This window comes from Hemiscyllium ocellatum, chromosome 2 (assembly GCF_020745735.1).
Source record: "Hemiscyllium ocellatum isolate sHemOce1 chromosome 2, sHemOce1.pat.X.cur, whole genome shotgun sequence".
NCBI classification, from domain to species: Eukaryota; Metazoa; Chordata; class Chondrichthyes; order Orectolobiformes; family Hemiscylliidae; genus Hemiscyllium; species Hemiscyllium ocellatum.
Genome location: NC_083402.1, coordinates 40931756 through 40952446, shown reverse-complemented (window position 1 = coordinate 40952446; position 20691 = coordinate 40931756). Strand labels below are relative to the sequence as shown.

Sequence of the window (20691 nt, the reverse complement as noted above, 5' to 3'; positions counted from 1 at the left end):
GGATCTGATTTACAGTGTTTATGATTTGAAGACGCTGGTGTTGGACTGGGGTGTACAAAGTTAAAAATCACACAACACCAGGTTATAATCCCAACAGGTTTATTTGGAAGCGCTAGCTTTCGGAGTGCTCCTCTTTCATCTGGTGGTTGTGCAGAGCAGCACTCCGAAAGCTAGTGCTTCCAAATAAACCTGTTGAACTATAACTGATTTACAGTACCTTGCCCATGTATTTTTATTAAATTGTTGCATTTTGAATGATTGCAATTGTAACATGAAAGTTCAATCTCAGGGCATCAAACAGTGGTGCTCTAAAACTTGAAATTTTACAGATAAATTTTGATTGCAGAGCATACTGTAATTAGTACTATGTTTATAATTGAATGCAAATGAGATTAATCGTAAGCATGATTTAGTCTGTTATGCAACCTATACTGGTGTATTGAAATGCAAATGATTACATTTCTCAGTTAAAGGAGTCTTTTAGATTTGCAATTTGTAGACATATTGTTACAAATTTACTCTCCTATCACTAATAAGTAAAGGAATTTCTCTATGTGCTCTAGGCATGCAAGCTGGAAGGTCTCTGGCTCACCTCCTGTGCTGAGTTAGCAGACCTCATTCAAGCAAGAGTCAAGCTCTGCAATTGGTCTCAATTCCCTCCCTGGTTGAAAAACATTAAGTCAACAGGCATTCACACTTTTAATGGCTATCTTGTAGGTTCTGCTGGAGTCCTTAAATCAGTGTATGGTATGGCCATGAAAAGATTCGCTATTATGAGTGATGGTCTATCAATATGTGAAAGAAAGGATAAAATATTAAATGTACCCCAAGAACTATAATCAGTAACAATCTGTTTCTTCTGTAGAGATGAGGAAAAAATTGGGATAAAATTGCTTTTTGCTATATCTGTTCATGAGAAAAGCAGCTTAATGACTATAAAAGTACAAGTTCTACAATTTTGTTATGAAAAGCTTAAATGTGGTTCGAGACAATAATCTATAAGAATAAAAACCTGAACTAGGTTTTCCTTTTATTAACCAAATTGAGTCAATTTTCTTGAATTGACAGTTTTTTTCATTAGTACAGGTATACCTGTGCCTGTGTGCATTAATTTAACATAGATTAAGCAACAGTTAAAGCTGTTTGTAGATTTGGACACCCTGTTGCAGGTTAAAACCTATCTGGTCACTAACACCTGCCACCCTTATCTGGTTTATCTGTATGTTATTCCAGACATACAGAAATGTGGCTGATCCTTAACTGCCCTTTGGTCAATTAGGCATGGTCAACAAATGCTGGCCTAGCCAGCACATCCACATCCCATGAGGGAATTTTATAAAAGAAAGAGAATGAACCAGGGCAGTTCAGGATATAATGAGAAACTGTGAATCACTGAAAGTCAGCGAGAGCAGATGATGAGGAATGCAGTCTGACTCAGTTTAAGAGATAGAAGAGGTTTGGATCTGTTGCAGATTACATTAAATAGTAGAAAGGAGGCTGGCTAGAAGAACTTTGATTCATAAGGCAATAGACACATGGACAGGAGCTTAAACAGCAGATGATGAGAAGTGAAGAAGGAGACAATGTTGTAGAAGCTTTTCGGGATGACAAATAGGCAGAGTTAGACCACTTGCATCTTGAAGTGTATTGCTCTTTGTAATGAGAGAAGAGTGAAGTCATGGAGAGGGCAAAAGGTTTGCAATAGGGGGTGAATATGAGCCTGAGACCATGGGGATTGAGAGATGGATGGAGATTTATAGCTGGCTATATTTGTTTATCTGGAAATCAATTCTTTATTTGCAAAAAAAAAGTCACAAAGGAGCAGCATGTTGACTTGCATGAGAAAAAAATAAGGATGGAACTCCAGATAATTCCCAAGATTGTTGAAGGGTGGGAAGAAAAGCTGTTGAAGAAGATGTGTGATGGGATTAGATCTATCAGGGTAGGAGTGATACAGTCTCAGTTGAGAATATAAAATAATAATAGAAAGAAGTCACTATTTTATAGGCATAGCCATAGTTACCCAGTACGACAGAATGTAAATTATAATATAATAGGGACTTGAAAGAAAAGTATTGCAAAATGTGGGTGATAGTAATCATGTTATTAATTAGAAAAATCAAATTGGCAAAGGTAATTTTGGAGATGAGTTCAGAGTATATTCAGGACAGTTGCGGAGCATAATATGTTCTGGAATCATCCAGTCCACAGGGTGATTTAGACCTAGCAATGTGAAATTACACCAAAATAATAAATGATCTCTCAGTAAAATGTTTTGTGATTTTAACATTATGAGCATTCAGTTTGAGCCTGAGAAACTTTGATTTGAAACTCGTGTCTTAAACTTAAATCGCAACATATAAGATTCTGAGAGGGCTTGATAGGATATATATTAAGAATATATTTTCTCTCTCAGACCATTTCTTGCAGGAAGCAGTGCCAAAAATAAAAGTGCCTGAGATGGCTGTGGTTCTCATGATAGATAGCTGCAAAATCTGCTACCTTCTAAAAACAACTTCCCCCCCCCCCCCCCCCCCCCCCCCCCATGAGGATTAGGTAGTCACACAATGCCTATGGCTGCCAAGGTCACTATAGCCCTCAATTTCCTTGAATCAGGCTCCTTCTATGTTCTGAAAATGTGTTGCTGGTTAAAGCACAGCAGGTTAGGCAGCATCCAAGGAACAGGAAATTTGACGTTTCGGGCCAGAGCCCTTCATCAGGAATGAGGAGAGGGTGCCAGGCAGGCTAAGGTATGATGAGAGTCATGCTTCCATTACAACAAACTGAAGTTGAAGTTCCAGTGCCTTAACCAATCAAGAGACACCCTTCAGTTTGTCCATGATTTTTTTGTCTGCTATGTTCTTCAGGATATGGTTCCACCTATGCGAGCTTGAATTCATCCAAAACTTTACTGGCTGCGTCCTATATTGCCACTCATTTATCAACCTTGATTTCAATGTCCATCAGTGCTGTGATTTTACCAGCGCTTTAAATTTAACGTTTTCAACTTCCTGTTCACTTACTCTAAGGACTAACTGCTTACCAGTATAATCTCTTCTAGTCCTACAACTGTCTGAGAACTTTGCATGCTTCCAGTTCTAGCCTCATGTGGATCCCCCATTCCATTTTTAAACCAAAGATTCCTTCCCTATACTTCCTGATCTCTGTCTTTATTTTGCTTTAAGACTTTCAGTAAAATCCATCTGTTTGTCTGAACTTGACATCACTTCTTGTCCTAATAGCTCCTCCTTTGTCAATTTTTCATACTTGTATGAAAGTTTGGGACACAACAACACATTAAAGGGAATAGTGTGTGCTATCTACAAGATGCATGCAGAAATTCACTAAGGCTACTTAGCACCTTTCAAACCCACATATTACCATCTAGAAAGATAATTACAGCAGAAATATGGGAGTGCCACCATCTGCAAATTTCCCTCCACGTCGCCCACCATCTTGATCGGAAAGTATGATGCTACTCTTTCACTGTTGGTTCCAGGAACTCCCTCCCAAACAGCATTTGAGGCATACCAACACCAAATGGATTTCAGTGGTTCAAGAAGGCAGTTTACCAAGATCTTCTCAAGAGCAATTACATATGTGCAATAAATGCTGAAATTGGTGCAGCATCCACTGTTGTTAGTCATTTATATAAATGATTTGGATGAGACTTTAGGAGATATGTTTAGTAAGTTTGCGGATGACACCAAAATTGGCAGTATAGTCATCAGTGAAGTAGGTTATCTAAGATTATAAAGACATCTTGACAAATTGGGCCAATGGGCTGAGCAGTGGCAGATGGAGTTTAATTTGGATAAATGCAAAGGATTGCAGTTTGGTAAAATAAACAAGGACAGGAGTTATACAGTTAATGGTAGGGACCTGGGTAGTGTTGTAGAAGAGAGGGACCTTGGTTTCAGGTACATAGTTCATTGAAAGTTGTGTAGACAGGCTGGTTAAGAAGGCATTTAGCATGCTTGCCTTCATCAGTCAGATCATTGAGTATAGGAATTTGGATGTCAAGTTGAGGGTGTACAGGATGTTAGTGAGGCCAGTTTTGGAGTACTGTGTGTAGTTCCAGTTGCCTTGCTGTGGGAAAGATATTATTAAATTGGAGAGGGTTCAGAAAAGATTTATGAGGATGTTATCAGGACTTGAGAGCTTGAGTAATAAGGAAAGGCTGTATAGGCTCCTATTCTTTCACTGAGTATAGGAGGTTGAAGGGTGGTTTTTATTTGTAAATATATTTATTAGCAAATTTTTTTAACTTTATAAACACATAAAATTATTGAAAAATACAATCAATAACAAATATCAGTAAAATAAAAAGAAAAAAATCATAAATTACAATACAGCTACTGTCGACTAACTACTAACCTACCCTATAATTCAAAGCAAACCCTAACCCTGTGCAAAGTAACACCAATAAATAGGTAAATAATTAATAGTTCAAAAAAAAGAAAAGCTAAAAAAAACACAAAATACAGAACAGCTATGCTCAGCGCAAAGCACCCAAACAATTGAACGGAAGCATTGTCTGCGCTCAGGAGACCCCCTCCAGGGCCCAGGGCTTGACAAACCTAACCATCCTGGTTAAACAAATACCCTAGTTAAGATAACTGACAAATCTATATCCACATAACTCAAGTAGGGCTGCCATGTCTTATAAAAATGGTCTGTTGTGTGGTGCACCATGTTTGTAAAAATGTCCAAGGGAATGTGCTCCATAATTAATTTCTGCAATCCCAGCAAGGCCAGCAGGTTCTCAGACACCCAGTTCATCAGAATATTCTTCTGTGCACAATATGCAAGAATATTAAATAATTTCTTCCCATGCCCATCTAAAGATGGTAAACTCGGTAGACCTAAGAGGAGAGATATTGGGTCTGATTAGATTAGATTACCTACAGTGTGGAAACAGGCCCTTCGGCCCAACAAGTCCACACTGACCCGCCGAAGCGCAACCCACCCATACCCCTACATTTACCCCACTTTAGCATGGCCAATTCACCTGACCTGCACATTTTAGTGACTGTGGGAGGAAACCGGAGCACCTGGAGGAAACCCACGCAGACACGGGGAGAACGTGCAAACTCCACACAGTCAGTCGCCTGAGTCGGGAATTGAACCCGGGTCTCAGGCGCTGTGAGGCAGCAGTGCTAACCACTGTGCCACCGTGCCGCCCACTAACTTTGAGGACTGCTTTGACTTCAGTCCTAAATACCCTCCCTATCTCTTCCGCCACAGTGCTCCAATAAACACGGAGCTGTGGCATGTCCAGAAGCAATGGGTAAGAGTATCTACATTTATTTTACATTTGGAGCACACTGAAGTTCCCCCTTTTTTAGACTTTGCCAGACGGCCTGGTGCCAGATGAGCCCTGTGCAGAACTTTTAACTGCGTAGTGCATGTCCTATTACAGATTGAAGGGTGATCTTATAAAGGTTTATAAAATCACCAGGAGCATTGATAAGATGCATAGCAAAAGTCCTTTCCATAGGGTGGGGTTATGATTTTTAAGGTAAGAGGAGAAAGATTTAAAAAGTATCAGGGGGGAAATGTTTTTACACAGAGGGTGGTTCATATGTGGAATGAACTGCCAGAAGAAGTGGTAAATGCAGGTACAGTTAGAACTTTTAAAAGACATATGTATAGGTGCATGAATAAGAAAGAATTAGAGGGATATATGCCAAATGCAGATATTTGGCGCTAGTTTGGTTTCAGAAACTTGGAACGGACAAGTTGGACCAAAAGGCCTGTTTCCGTGTTGTATGACTCTGGTGACTGTATTCCCTGGAGTTTCGAGGAATGAGTGGGGAACTCAATAGAAACCTATAAAATTCTCGCAGATCTATACAGGTCATTGCAGGAACACTGATCCAGATAACCAAGGAGTCCAGAGCCACGAGTTGGTCTAAGGATATGAATTAAGCCATTTTTGATGAGGAGAAATTTCTTCATTCAGAGAGTGATGAGCCAGTGGTGTGCTCTGCCACAGAAAGCGGTTGTGGTCAAAACATTAAATGTTTTTTAAGAAAGAGTTACCTTCAGGCTAGAAGGAATAAAAGCATATGGGAAAAAGTGAGAAAAGGATTCTGGGTTGAATGATTAGTCATGATCGTATTGAAAGGCAGTGCATGTTCAAAGAAATGAGTGGCCTATTCCTGCTCCTATTTTCTATGCTTCTAAAGCATTCTATGAACTCTTCACCTAAGCTTTTTACCTGACTTTTTCAATCGCTATGTAGACTAAAATCTCCCATGATAATCACCAGGCCTTTCTGACAAGCAATCATTATTTCTTACTTTATTCACCACTCTACTGTACGGTATGATTAGGAGGCTGATTATTCACCACCCGACTGTATGGTATGATTAGGAGGCTGATTATTCACCACCCGACTGTATGGTATGATTAGGAGGCTGATTATTCACCACCCTACTGTACGTATAATTAGGAGTCCCACAAGGAACTTATTGCTTCATTTCTACAAAACCTGTTTCCTCATCTTGATTTCATGAACTGTAGTCATCCTTCTGTATTGTGCTAATTTGATCATTAACCAACCAACACCTCTGTCCATTTCTTCATACTTTCCTACAGTTGTATTCCCTTCAAACTTCAGGTCCCAATCTGTTATTCTGTAGGTGTGTCTCTCTAATGGTTCCATTTTATACTTAGTCATTTCTATTTGTACTCCATTCATCTGTTTGCTTTTGAATGCGACATGCGTTTAGTTTTATCCTATTACTCCTAACAGTGAAAGGATAAATTCTAATCCTATTTGTTGGTTGACTCTTGAATTTGTATTTTTTAAACCCTACTTGTGATGGTCTGTGTCCCATTTTCCATGTTAATACCTTTGTCTCTTAAGCCTTGACTCTACTCTTTGATATACCACACCTTCCCAAAATTGATCCTCTGTACCAATATTCACTTTAAAATCCTCTGTATTTCCCTACTTTTTTGGCCAGCAAGAACATGAGTGCATCCCACCCCCCCCCAAAAAAACAACTAACTGTGACCCATGAATTGGGAGCTACTTTATCGAAACCAGACTTTGAGCTACCGTTTATCTCTCTAATCTGATTTGCCCTGTGCCAATTCGCATGTGGCTCGAATGATAATGCAGAGATTATGACCTTTGATGTTTTGCTTATTAATTTAATACCTAGATTTTCATCATGTCTTACAGTATCTCCTTTTTTTGTTCTACCTAAATGATTGGTACCTACATGGAGCACGATGACTGAATTTTCCTTCTCCAGTCCAAGTTCCTCTCTAGTTTTAAGCACACATCCCAAACTCTGGCACTAGCCTTGTAACACAGCTATCTGGATTTGTGCTCTTCGCTGCAGAGAAATGTCAGTGCCCCTCACTATACTGTCTCTTTCTATCGCTACATTCCTTCTTACTCTTTGCTCTTGAGTGGCTTCCTGTACCATGTAAGTATGGTCAGTTAGCTCAACTTCCCTGGAGCCCTCACTGAAACAAGCTCAAATCTGTTGGACAATTGCAAAAACCTGAGAGTCCTGCACTGTGGCTTCTCTTTTACGTGCCTCACTTCAGTCGCACTACTGTCCCAGAACACTGATTAATCCACTGCTAAAAGGTCCAACAATCTCCTGGTGCAAAAAATCCAGTTAACAACTCCCCCACCCACCACCAATCCATTGCAGTGTTTGTACTTTAGCTTCCATCTCATAAAGTTTGAATTGCTGGGGACTTCAAGAATTGCTGCAGACATGTTTACTTTGGACCAGAAACAAAAATAGCAGTTACTGGAAAAGCTCCGCAGCTCTGGCAGCATCTGTGGAGAGAAATCAGAGTTATTGTCTTGGATCCAGTAACTCTTCAAAAGCTGTTGAGCTTTTCCAGCAACCTCTGTTTTTGTTTCTGATTGATAGGATCTGCAGTTCTTTCAGTTTTTATTTACTCTGGACCAAACTGGTATTCAAAAAGTCCCACATACAATAAAACTGTGACACATCACCAATCCTGCCATCCTTAATATGTTCGAAGGAACTATTTAATTATGATATTGAACTTTATATATAGTTATACTTTTGTATATTGTAGTAACCTTACCCTCAACTGCTTTTTTTTTAACTAGCAATCAAATAAATCTTAATCTGTTGCATGGTAATCAAGTTTACCAGTTTCGTCTCCTGTAGCAGAGTAAGCATCATTTGCTGAAGGCGGAAAATTTTACAAAAATCAAATAACAATGGAACATTTCTTTCTCTTCTTCCCCTAAACCCCTGAATCATATGAGGGAGGTTGTGGCCTCATGGTAATGTCATTGGGCTCATAATGTAGAAACCCAGATTAATGTACTGAGGATGTGGGTTCAAATTCCACTACAGCAGCTCGTAGAATTTAAATTCCGTGAATTAATGAATTTGGAATAAAAAGATAATTTCAATAATTGTGATCACAAAATATCATTAACTGCCTTACCTGAAGGATATGTGCAAACCTGGTCTGGCATTCATGAGTCGAGAGCCACAGAAGTGTGCTTGACTTTTCATTTCCGTCAGAAAGGCTGAGCAACCTGTTCACTTGTTCCAAACAGCTACATAATACTAATAACAGATGGACTACAGTGGTTCAAGAAGCAGCCCACCACCTTCACAGGGGCAGTTTGGGATGGCAACAAATGCTGACATGACTAGTGTTTCCTATATTTCACTAAAGAACAAAATAAAGGTTAATTGAAATCTAATTTGCATCATATATCTGTGATCAATCCAAATGGAAAGTTGCCTGCTAAACTGCAATGATGGATTGTAGTGATGTAAGTATTTTGCCAACAGAAGCCTAGGAATGTCTAAAGCAAAAAACGAGCCTTCTGTTTCTGCTTGCTTATCTGGTGATGCTTTAATTTTGTCCTCTTTTTGCAGATGCATAGTCAAAATCACTGGTGATATGACCATGTCGTTTCCAAGTGGAATAATTAAAGTTTTTACCAGCAATCCATCACCAGCAGTGCTTAGCTTCCGAATACGGAATACCAACAAATTTGAACAAATCCTCCCAAATGCACAGCTTGTATATAGGTAATTTTTGTTCTATTTGGGTTATCCAGTAACAAAATTTATATTTGCTAGAATTTAATTTAAAAAAGGAAATAAAACTGTGCTGTCTGCTGTAATTGTATAATCGTGTAGACTTTTAGTGACAAGCATTATAAATCATGTATTTGTATGTTGGTTGAAGACTTGCTAACGTCAGAAAGTTGTAGGCTCAGGCACTGAATACATAGTTTAGATTTCATTGTGATTCTGTGCATTGTTTTGAGCAACTGCCTTTCAAAGTCTATTGACAGTATTCAAAGTACAGGTGCGAAGTGCTCTTCCACCTTCATAATCTTAATCTCCAGATGACACAGACATTACATAGTTTGAAATTACAAACTTTTATGTGTCGCATTTCATTTTACAATCCTTATTGCAAATATTCCAAATTTAGAGTGAATGACCTCTTGAATACAAAGTATGCTACAACCATTTGAAGATCTTGTTTTGAGTTAAAATAGCCCATGTGATTTGCATGCTGAAAAATCACTGAGGGATCCCTTCCTGTCTTGTATTAAAACAAAATTCTAACTTTCAAGGGTGTCATCCAATCTTGGGCCTATTTTAACTGGCTTAAATTGAATATAGTTCATTTTTCTGGTTTAAATTCATTTGCATATTTCTGTTAGATGATTATTCTCTGCATACTGTTATTGCCAATACAATGGAATGAAAGCACAGAATATTCTAAGAACAGAACGATGTAAGTGGCCAACTGTCTCATTGATGAAATGAGATATATATGCAAGCCTCAAGCTTTTTTACACTGCCAGTCAGTGTTAGTAGGCTTTTGTTGATCGCTATTTTCTGGCAGAAATCAGAATTTGAAATTCGCACGTCAAGTCATTTTGAGGTTGTCTAAAAATATCCATGCCCATACCCTGCAGGCTCTTTATTTTCCACTGTAGGTTTGTGTTATCTTTGAGGTTGCTGTATTACTAATGTAAAAATCGAGAATTCTCTTCAGCTTTGAAACTGTGTTTTGTCCTGAAAAGTGGGTTCTGCACTATGTTGTATAATAACACCAATGACAGGAAGAATAAGCACCACTGCATTTGTCAGATGTAGGTTCTTTCAAAGGGGTCATTAGGTTGAAGACTTGAGGTGAATTCATAGTAAAATGGCTAGTACACAAAACCCGTATTGCATGCAAACGTTGAGCTTGCAAGTTATAACATCCAGCTTAACTACATTAAATCCACCCACTAGTTAAGAAAAAATGATTTACAGAATGATTGCTTCAATAATAAGCATACGTGTTAATCATCAACATTTCACACAGCTGGCAGTATGTCTTGTCAGCCTGGAATTTGAACAATCCTTGCACTCAAGGTCACCTCAGAATTCTGCACGTATCTTCTGCCTGTCTAACTGGCCAGAATTTGCAACAACTATTATTACTGAAATTGTCTGTGAACTGTGCAGAATAAGTTATTTTTAGAATGAAATGTTGAATTGGAGGTAATTGCAGAGGGAAAATTAGAAATCAAAATTGTTGAAGTCACATTCCATTGTCTACCTCAGAAGATAAATCTTGCACCTTAATTATGTACATTTGTTTTCAGACATTTCTGTGATTATCACTGCTAAAACGTACTTCTGTTCACTTGAGATTTTCTCTTCAACATACTCATGTAATGTTGATCTTGTGTGAAAGCTGACCCCATAGCATTATATTCCATCTGCCAAGTATTTGCTCACTCACTTTACCTGTCTTTAACACACTGCAGAATGATGTTCACCATTTGCCTCCCACCCATTTTTTTCATCCGCAAGTATGGCTAAGTGCATTCACTTTCTTTATATACGTCATTAATATATTTTGTAAATAATTTGTGGCCTCAGTATCGATCTTTGAGGCTTCACTGATTACAAGTTGCCATCCTTAACATGTCCTCCTTGTCGTGATTCTGTCTATTAATTAGCCAATCATCTATCCATGCAAATATACTACCTCCAACACCATCAGTTCTTATGAAGTTGCCTAATGTGTGGTGCCTTCTTGAACATCTGCTGAAAATCCAATTGTGTTTTATCCTGTGCTTCCCCTTTGTCTATCCTGCTTCTTAGCTCCTCAAAGAATTCTTATAAATTTGACAGATGGTGATGAGCGTTATTCTGAAAATTTCAATGTGAATTGCTGTAGTTAATTATATAATTACATTGCATTGAATGTATTATAAGTAATTTGTAAAATTATAAAATAAATGTTAAACAATGTGAATTCTTTATTCCATTGTTACAATTTTATTTTGTGTCTACTTTATCCCAAACCAAGAATGTATATCACCCCTTACGAATACTACAGGCATAAAAGCCTAACTTTTGGTTTAAAATGTTGGTCTCAAATTTTTAATTTTTACGTAAGTATGTAAACTAAAAGGTATGTACAGTAAATCTGCAACTTAAATTATGGTCAGATCAAACTTTATTGTCCATTAGGTTTTAATTTTCATAGAAAAATGGGGCCAGTTACTGAGCAGAGATCTTACTTAGCATAACCAGTTGCCCTAGCCATTGCTTTATATTCCAAATGTTTTGAGTTGTCAGATTTTTCAATAAGCATTTTTATGAGCTTCTGCAAATTAAAAGACCTAAGGAGAAGGAACCAGTCTTTTTGTTTTAGAACTCCTAGCTCTAAAGAGTTGAACAATTTTTAAAATACTTTTTCAATGCTGGGTCGAGATTGGAAATTATTGCTGAACAGTTCTTTTATTTGAAAAAGGAAAGATGTTGATGAACTGCTCAAAATGCACAGAAGAATTAAGAATAAGTTCTCAACAATCATGTTAATACATGTAGAATTTGTGAATGTTTGCAGTTGTGCAGCCTGATCAGAAGTGTTTGTTGTTTTTCTTTTAGTGATCCATCACAGAATGATTCAAACTCAAAGGACTTTTGGATGAACATGCAAACTCTCACTGCCTACCTCAAAAAACTGGCTGAACAGAACCCATCTTCCTCCTATTATAATGTGGACATCCTGAAATATCAGGTAAAGCAAGCAATGAAGCACATACTTTGTAATATGCATTTTTTCAATGCAAGTTCAGATTTGTCAGATTTAGTTTCTGAAAAGTAACTAAGTTGAGCACTTTTTGCAATACTACTGGTGCAGGAAGCTTACAGATGCATTGAAGTAGTGAAGAGTAATAGGACTTTTTTTAGCTTTCATAATACTATGAAACATTGGATTATATTGGGCCTAAATTATCTGGGCTTTAAAGAATGAGAAACAGTCTTGTTGAGGGATATAAGGTTCTGAAGAGGCTTTTGATAAGGTATATATTAGGAGATTGTTTCTGCTGGTTGGGAACCTGAAACATGAGTACAGCTTTACGATGAGGAGCTAATCATTCAGGACTGAAATGAGGAGAGTTACTTAACTCAAAGGGTTGTAAATCTATGAATACATTTTATACAAGATGGTTGTACATGTTCCATCGCTTATTATGGACCAGGCCAAGCCATCAAAATATATTCAGCAGAGTCTAGACCCTAACTTTTCTTACATTAAAGGTAAGTGTAAGATGTTGCATTCCAGGTGTAATTCGAAAGATCAAACTACCCAATTTGGAGCAAAATACTCTTTATTCATACATTCCAGTTAAAATGCTACAAAAGAAAGAAGTTGGAATAACTTAACTCTATTGGAAGACTTAACAGATTAATAGATTATTAACTACTACTAATTACCTACTCCAATATAGTAACATTCCATAAACACATTCTTGACAAAGGCAAATTAAAAAAAAACAAATTGTCTCACATGCAACTCCAGCAACAGGGAGAGAACTCCCACCTTTTGGCTGTAACCGAAAAAGAGAAAACAACCTTCCACATCTTTAAGAACGCTGCTACTGAAAATCTAAATATCATGGTTGTGTGACAGCTTGCCCCATCCATTCAGGCTGCTTCTATTGTTCCTACATTTTAAAAATAACCAAAGGCCTCACACGCTGTTTACTGTTTTCGATCCAAATAGACAGCTCGCCGCCTCTATCTTAAAACCACTCTTTAAAAAAGGACAAAATACACCTCTTAAAACCATAATATCGTTACATACCAAATCATTTAATCTCTCAAAAAAACTGAGAAATATGGGAGAGGGCAGGAAATTGGAATTGAAGCCTGTGTTCACTCATGATCATACTAAATGGTGGAGCAGGCTTTGTTGGACCATATGGTGTACTTTTGCTTCAGTTTCTTGTGTTCTATGCAATTTGAATGGCTGTTGTGATGTTGGATGTATTGTACAATTATATTCTTGAGATTCTTGGATTTGGATTTCAAAATAGAGGTAGAGGAATGCGGGTTAGTTCTGTAACTTTCTTTTTTGAAAAGTTAGGAAGCCATTTGGTGACCTAAATACATCCATTTCATAGGAGTGTGTGATTGCAGTTGAGTATCCACAAGAATCGCATGTATTGTTCATGAATGAAATGTTTATGCTGTTGGGTTGATAAGAGAGTAAAAACATTAAGGTGATTAGATTAATTTTGATTTCAGAAAATCCAGAGCTTTACTTCAAAGCAACCCAAGGTTCAGTTCAGAAGATGGAACTGTTTCATAGAACAGAATTCATAGTTTTGTTCCCTTAGGCTGTTCAGGCAGATTTGTGTTTGATTCCTTTCTGAATCTACTGGCATTAACTTCTCAAACTTCTGTTAGCCTAAATGTTTTCATTTTGAACAATATGCAGACACCTACCTAAACTTTTGTGGCTTGGAAACTCCAATCTCAAATATTTAAATCAGTGTGACTGGTTCCCTTGAACTGTCTTGATTCTCTTGCTGTGAGAAACTCAGAATTTCACAGAAGTTACATGGAAGAGTTCAGACAGACATCTTTATGTTGTTTCAACTGGAAATGTTTAGGCTATCAGAATTTTGAGATGTTAATGCTATCAGATTCGGAACGGAATCATAAAAATGAATCTGCCTGAACAGCCTAAGGGAACAAAACTGAAGGGTGTCAGTTGAGTAAAGATTTAAAAGCTGAAGTGAGTGTGATATTTCTCTGGGATTGAGTGCCTGTAATGGATGGTGTTGGGGAACATAACTTTGTTATGCACATATTTGTGTGTAAAACTTGTGTTCTCTTGTTACAGTACATCTGCCGTCTTGTGTGACTATGTTTCCATGACTGACTTCTAGGATCTGACTTGTCCAAATTTGAGATCATGATATCGATCATAGTTTAAGTTTCCTTAAAGCTGCTATAGTTCATCATTCAACAAGTGCGTAATACTTTTAAGATGAATGTTCTATGATTGGTTTATTTATAAAACAAAGTGCATTTTGACTCTCACCATTGAGCTATGAAGTGAGGTAGTTAAACAAACTTGAGCTCTTGGCTATAGTTGTGTATTAACATTCACAGCATAGAATGCAGACTTCTTTATTTTGTTTTAATTAAATCATGTAGAACATTAAAGTTAAAGTAAATTTATCCTCTTGCAAACTGCTAAATCTGTGTCAAGGAGCACTACACCCTGAACTAAAAATTCAAACTATTTTAAATGACATGTAAAGTTCAGCATTTTTGAACTAATGAAAAACAAATGTTTTGCATTAGAGTTTATGAATAATACTTAAATAGAAAGAATTTAGCTCAATTGCTGAATGATGAATATGCTAAATGTCCTTTGCTTCTGTCCTTCCCATGCCCTCAAATTTAAATGAAAAGGTAGAATATATGCTATATGTAGCTAATTAATCCTTAACAGCCTGTTATTCTACATTTGTAGAACATTTAATTAGAGTTCTTAATGCAATTAGAAATGCATATAAATGTGAACAATATTTTAACATTTCCCAGGGCAAGCTGCTGGTTTGATGCCTTTTGAGATGCTCAGTTAAGCTGAGTTAAGCTCAGTTAATCATAGTAGAAATTGTTTTAATCAAGAACTGATTCTTTGCCTTCAATTTTCTGGTTTCTTTGTTTTTAAGGCCCACATTGGTATGGAATTTTATGAAATTTGTTCACTCTAGTTCACATATTAATATAGTACATTAATGCTAACCACATATGGCTAATTTGTAATTCAAATGTGGTTGAACACATTCTGATTAGCAAATAAAATGCATAATTGCATGTATACGATCTCAATGACTTATAATTGCACAGCATTTGCAAGTGTATTGGCACAATGGCAAGAAGAGTATTCAGGTTCCTGTTGACCATTGGTTATCCTTGGTACAATAAAAGTACAAGTGAACTGCACTTAACAGTACTGTTGTGAAATTACATGTAGTGTATTGGTGAAAGTGATTGAAATTATGTTGTAATAGCCACACATGTGGCTAATTAATTATTTTTGTTGAACAATATGACTCTAGCATCTCTCCCAAACAGCCGTTATTCATTTGTCAGCTTAGATTATGAGGATCATGGGTACATTCAGTAAAGAAACCCTGCCAAGCCTGTAGGTGTGTTACCTACATGCACACTATGCAATAGGATTTGTCAGACTTGCTAAACCAGCTTATGGAAACCACCTGTCAACAGCGCTAGATAATTTTACAGCTCTCTTTCAACCCTTCCCATTGCAAAGAAATTCTGTCTGCCAGATGCCATCTTCACAATAACACAGATTAAATAAGACCTTAATGAAGTAGGGAACAAACTTAACAAGTAGTGCTTCATGGTGCTCTGCATCCATGTATCAATATGCTACAATGTTAATGTCACCATATTTGCAGATGAGACTTCAATATTATTCATGGATTTCAGTTTGTGGTGCCCTGATACCAGTACTGGAGTAAATGGAAACTGCTCTGATAGAACAAACTTTAATTGAACCATGCCAGGATAACTTCCTTGATAAACTGAATATCTAGAGCTGTAGAGAGAACATTAAATAACTGTAAGTATGTGGAGGGTTCTGAGAGGGGATACGTAGGCTTACGAAGTAAAAGAACATGGCAGCATCACAGGGCAGTATTAATGTAATGATACCCAGGAAGGGACAAAGTGTGCAAACATAATAAGAGCAGCAAATAGGGTTAAAGGGAGGGGCAGGAGGTGTGCAAAATAATAACAAGCCAAAATTAGTGGTTATTTACTTAAATATTTGTAGTTTTAAGAACAGAGTAAATGAATTAACGGCATAAATCAAGTCATGATCTTACAGCCATTATGGAGATGTGGTTACAAGATAGTCAAGGCTGGGAAGTAAAATTCAGGTGTGCATCACTTTTTGAAACTGCAGGCAGGAAGGAAATGGTGACAAGGAATTTCAATAGTGTGAGATGGAAGAGTATGATAGCAAGAAATGTTCTTGGATCAGAAGATGCAAAATTAGAAGTAAGAAATGACAAAGGGAAGACAACGCCAGTGAGAGTAGATTTTAGGTGATCCAGCAGAAGGACATAGAATAAGTCAGGAGATAATGATGGTATGTAAAAAAGGCAGTACATTAATCATGGTTGACTGTATTCTTCAGGTACCTTGAGAAAATCAAATTGCTAGAGGTAGCCACAAGGAAGAACTTCGAGAATGTATTCATGCCAGTTTCCTTGAACAATTTTAAGTGGATTCAATGAGGAATCAGACTGTTTTGGATCTGGTATTGTATCATGAGGCAGGTTTAATAACTGATCTGAGTGGAAGAGATCCCTGGGGAATAGTGATTATTGGAAAGGATGACCAGAAACAGTTGAGAAAATAAAATTTGATGATAGGCCAGCAAATTATATAAAAACAGACAGTAATCAGTAATATTATCAACCAGCAGCTGCGTAGCTTCATGAAGGGGAAATCATGCCTGACAAAGTTTATTAAAATTCTTTGAGGAGTTAACAACCAGGATAGGTAAAGGGGAACCTGTAGGTATATCTATTTGGATTTACAAATGGCATTCAATAAGGTACAGCATATAAGCTACTTAATACAGTAACAACTCATGGTGTTGGGGATGGTATGGATAGAAGATTGACTAACCAGTAGAAGACAGAGTTGGAACCAAGGGTGCAGTTTCAGAATTGAGTCTGTAACTAGTGAAGTGCTGCAGGGGCAACAGTGACCATTCTAAAAATATTTCTTTTTTCCTGAATTTATGTTTTGTTTAAGCTAGAATTCAAAATGTATTGAAAGAAGCTGGTTAAGCTTAAACATTACGGACATAATTTGCTTTGTGGAGCAATGGTTGTTTACTATATATTATATATGTCTTAAGTAAGGGAAGTGAACATACAATTGCCAAGTTTGTGAATGACATGAAAATAGATGGGAAAACAAGTGGTGAGAATAACACGAAGAGTCTACAGAGAATTAAGTGAATGGGCACACAGAAGTTGATGTGGGAATATGTGATATTATGCACTTTGACAGGAATGTTAAAGGATCTGGCTATTATTTAAGTAAGGAAAGATTATAGGAAATTACAATACAGTGTGCTTTAGGGGGTCCTTGTGTATGCATCATACACATCTTCAGGTAAAAGGGATATCTAATGGAATATTGGCCTTTATTTCAAAGGAATTAGAATACAAACATCATGATCCCAGATTTAAAGGGATTTTCTTATGAGGAGAAGTCGAGTAGGTTTGGCCTTTACTCAAAGGAGATTAGAAGAATGAGAGACAACCTCATTAAAACATGTAAGATTCTTAGTTTCTACACTGTTAAACCCCTAAGAAATTGTTTCCCTAGACTGGGGAGAGTCTAGGGTTGGGGGCATAATTTCAGAGTAGGGGCTCAACCATGTAAGATAGCATCCACTGCTGCTACTGAGTGCCAGTAGTGGGGTGATTGAGTGTTTGTGGATGTGTTGCCAATCAAGCAGTTTGCTTTGACCTGGATGGTGTCAAGCCTCTTGAATATTGTTGGAGCTGCACCCATCCGAGCAAGTCCATCACACTCCTGACATGTGGATGGTGGATAGACTTTGGATTGTTAGGAGGTGAGTTACCTGCCACTGTATCCCTAGTCTCTGACCTACACTTGTAGTCACTGTGTTTATGTGGTGAGTTCAGTTGAGTCAATGGTAACCCAAGGATGTTGATGGTGGGGGATCCAGTGATGGTAATAACGTTGAATGTCAAGAGGTGGTGGTTGGAGTCTCTTATTGGTGATGTTCATTGTCTGGCATTTGTGTGGCACTAATGTTACTTCCCACTTGTTGGCCCAAGCCTGGATATTGACCAGATCTTGTTGCATTTGAGAACGGAATGATTCAGTATCTGAGGAGTCGCGAACGGTGCTAAACACTGTGCAATCATTGGCGAACATCCCCACTTCTGACCTTATGACAGAAGGAAGGTCATTGATGAAGCAGCTGAAGATTGTTGGGCCTCAGACACTACCCTGAGGGACTCCTGTAGCAATGTCGTGGAGCTGAAATGATGACACCCCATAACCACAACCATCTTCCTTTGTGCCAGGTATAACTAACTAGCAGAGTGTTTGCCCACTGATACCCATTGATCCCAATTTTGCCAGGGCTCCTTGATGCCATACTCTGTCAAATGCAGGCTTGATGTCAAGGGCTGTCGCTCTCACCTCACCTCTGGAATTCAGCACTTTTATCCATGTTTGAACCCAGGCTGTAATAAGATCAGGAGCTGAGTGGCCCTGGCAGAACCCAAACTGGCCGTCACTGAGCAGGTTGTTACTGAGCAGGTGATGTTTGATAGCACTGTTGATGACATCTTCATCACTTTACTGATGATGGAGAGTAGACTGTATGGGCGGTAATTGTAATTGGCTGGGTTGGATTTGTCCTGCTTTTTATGTACAGGACATACCTGGACAATTTTTCACATTATTGGGTAGATGCCAGTGTTGTAACTGTACTAAAAGGGCTTGACTTGGGGAGTGGCAAGTTCTGGAGCACATATCTTCAGTACTATTGCCAGAATGCTATCAGAGCCCATTACCTTTGCAGTATCCAGTGCTGTTTCTTGATATCACATGGAGTGAATCAAATTGGCTGGAGACTGGTATCTGTGATGTTGGGGACAACTGGAGGAGCCCGAGATGGATTGTCCACTTGATATTTCTGACTGAAGATTGTTGCGAGTGCATCAGCCTTATCTTTTGCACTGATGTGCTGGGCTGCTCCATTGTTGAGGTTGGGGGTATTTGTGGAGCCTCCTCCACCTCCAATGAGTTGTTTAATTGTCCACCGCCATTCACAACTGGATGTAGAAGGACTGCAGAGCTTAGATCTGATCCGTTGGTTGTGGCGTCACTTAGTTTTGTCTATCACTTGCTATTTATGCTGCAGGAAGTAGTCCTGTTTGGTCGCTTCAGCAGGTTGACACTTCATTTTTAGATAAGCCTAATGCTGCTCCTGGCATGCCGTCCTGCACTCTCCATTGAACCAGGATTGATCCCCCTACATGATGGTAATGGTTGTGTCAAGGATATGCCTGGCCATGAGGTTGCAGATTGTGCTGGAGTATAGTTCTGCTGCTGTTGATGGCCCACAGCACCTCATGGATGCCCACTCTTGAGCTGTTAGGTCAGTTCGAAGTCTGTCCCACGGTGATATTGCTCACAACACAGTGGAGGTTATTCTCAATGTGAAGTCAGGACTTTGTCTCCACAATAATAATGCAGTGGTCACTTTTACCTATATTGTCATGGACAGATGCTTCTGCAGCTGCCACATTAGTAAGGATGAGGTCAAGTATGTTTTTTCCTTTTGTTGGTTCCTTCACCAACTGCTGCTCTCCCAGTCTAGCAGTTATATCCTTTAGGACCCGATCAGCTCGATCAGTAATGTTGCTGCTGAGCCACTCATTCTGGTGAACATTGAAATTCCCACCCAGAATACATTTTGCACCTTGCCACCCTCAGTACTTACTCCAAGTGTTGTTCAACATGGAGGAGTACTGATTCATCAGCCGAAGGAGTATGCTATGTGGTAACCAGTAAGAGGTTTCCTTGCCCATGTTTAACCTGACACCATGAGACTTCATGGGATCCGGAGTCGATGTCAAGGACTCCCAGGGTAACTCCCTCCCAAATGTATACCACTCTGAATCTGAATTCTTTACTGAAGATGGTTGTCGAGACTGTCATTAAGTATATTAATTGCTGAGATAGTCAGAATCTTAGTAAGGGAACTGAAGGTTCAGGAAAAGGCAAGAAAGTGGAGTTGAGGATGATCAGATCAACCGTAATTTCATTGAATGGTGGAGTAGACTCAAATGAACCAAGTGGCATATTACTACTTCCCTTACATTTTGTAGTTGTCTTAATTGCACTTCAATTCAACACTATAGTCATTCTCAAGCTAACAAAGCAAAATATGTCCGTAATGTTTAAGTTTAACCAGCTTCTTTCAAGATATTTTGAATTCTTGCTTAAACAAAACATTAATCAGGGAAAAAAAATATTTTTAGAATGGTCCCTTAGTCTTCAAGACAAATTGATAAATCTAAAAATATCATCTGTATTTGCAGCCAATTGAATGATACAAAGGAACAACAATTACGATTCTTTCATTTATATTTGTGGAAAATGAAATCCTTATTGTAAAATATATACTGTTTGGCATGACTTGCATCATTTGTTCTCGATGTAGGTTTGCTCACTGAGCTGGAAGGTTCATTTTCCAGACATTTCGTCACCCTAATAGGTAACATCTTCAGAAGCTTCGCAT

General features: G+C 38.2%; 1 protein-coding gene across 1 annotated transcript in view; it reads left to right on the top strand.

Moving 5' to 3' along the window:
* The window catches only part of fcho2 (FCH and mu domain containing endocytic adaptor 2), a 202094-nt gene that overhangs the window by 168798 nt on the left and 12605 nt on the right, over nucleotides 1–20691 (top strand). The window contains exons 21-22 of the mRNA XM_060836174.1: nucleotides 8904–9059; nucleotides 11940–12072. Coding sequence (XP_060692157.1) covers nucleotides 8904–9059; nucleotides 11940–12072 — 289 coding nt within the window. The remainder of the gene's footprint in view (nucleotides 1–8903; nucleotides 9060–11939; nucleotides 12073–20691) is intronic.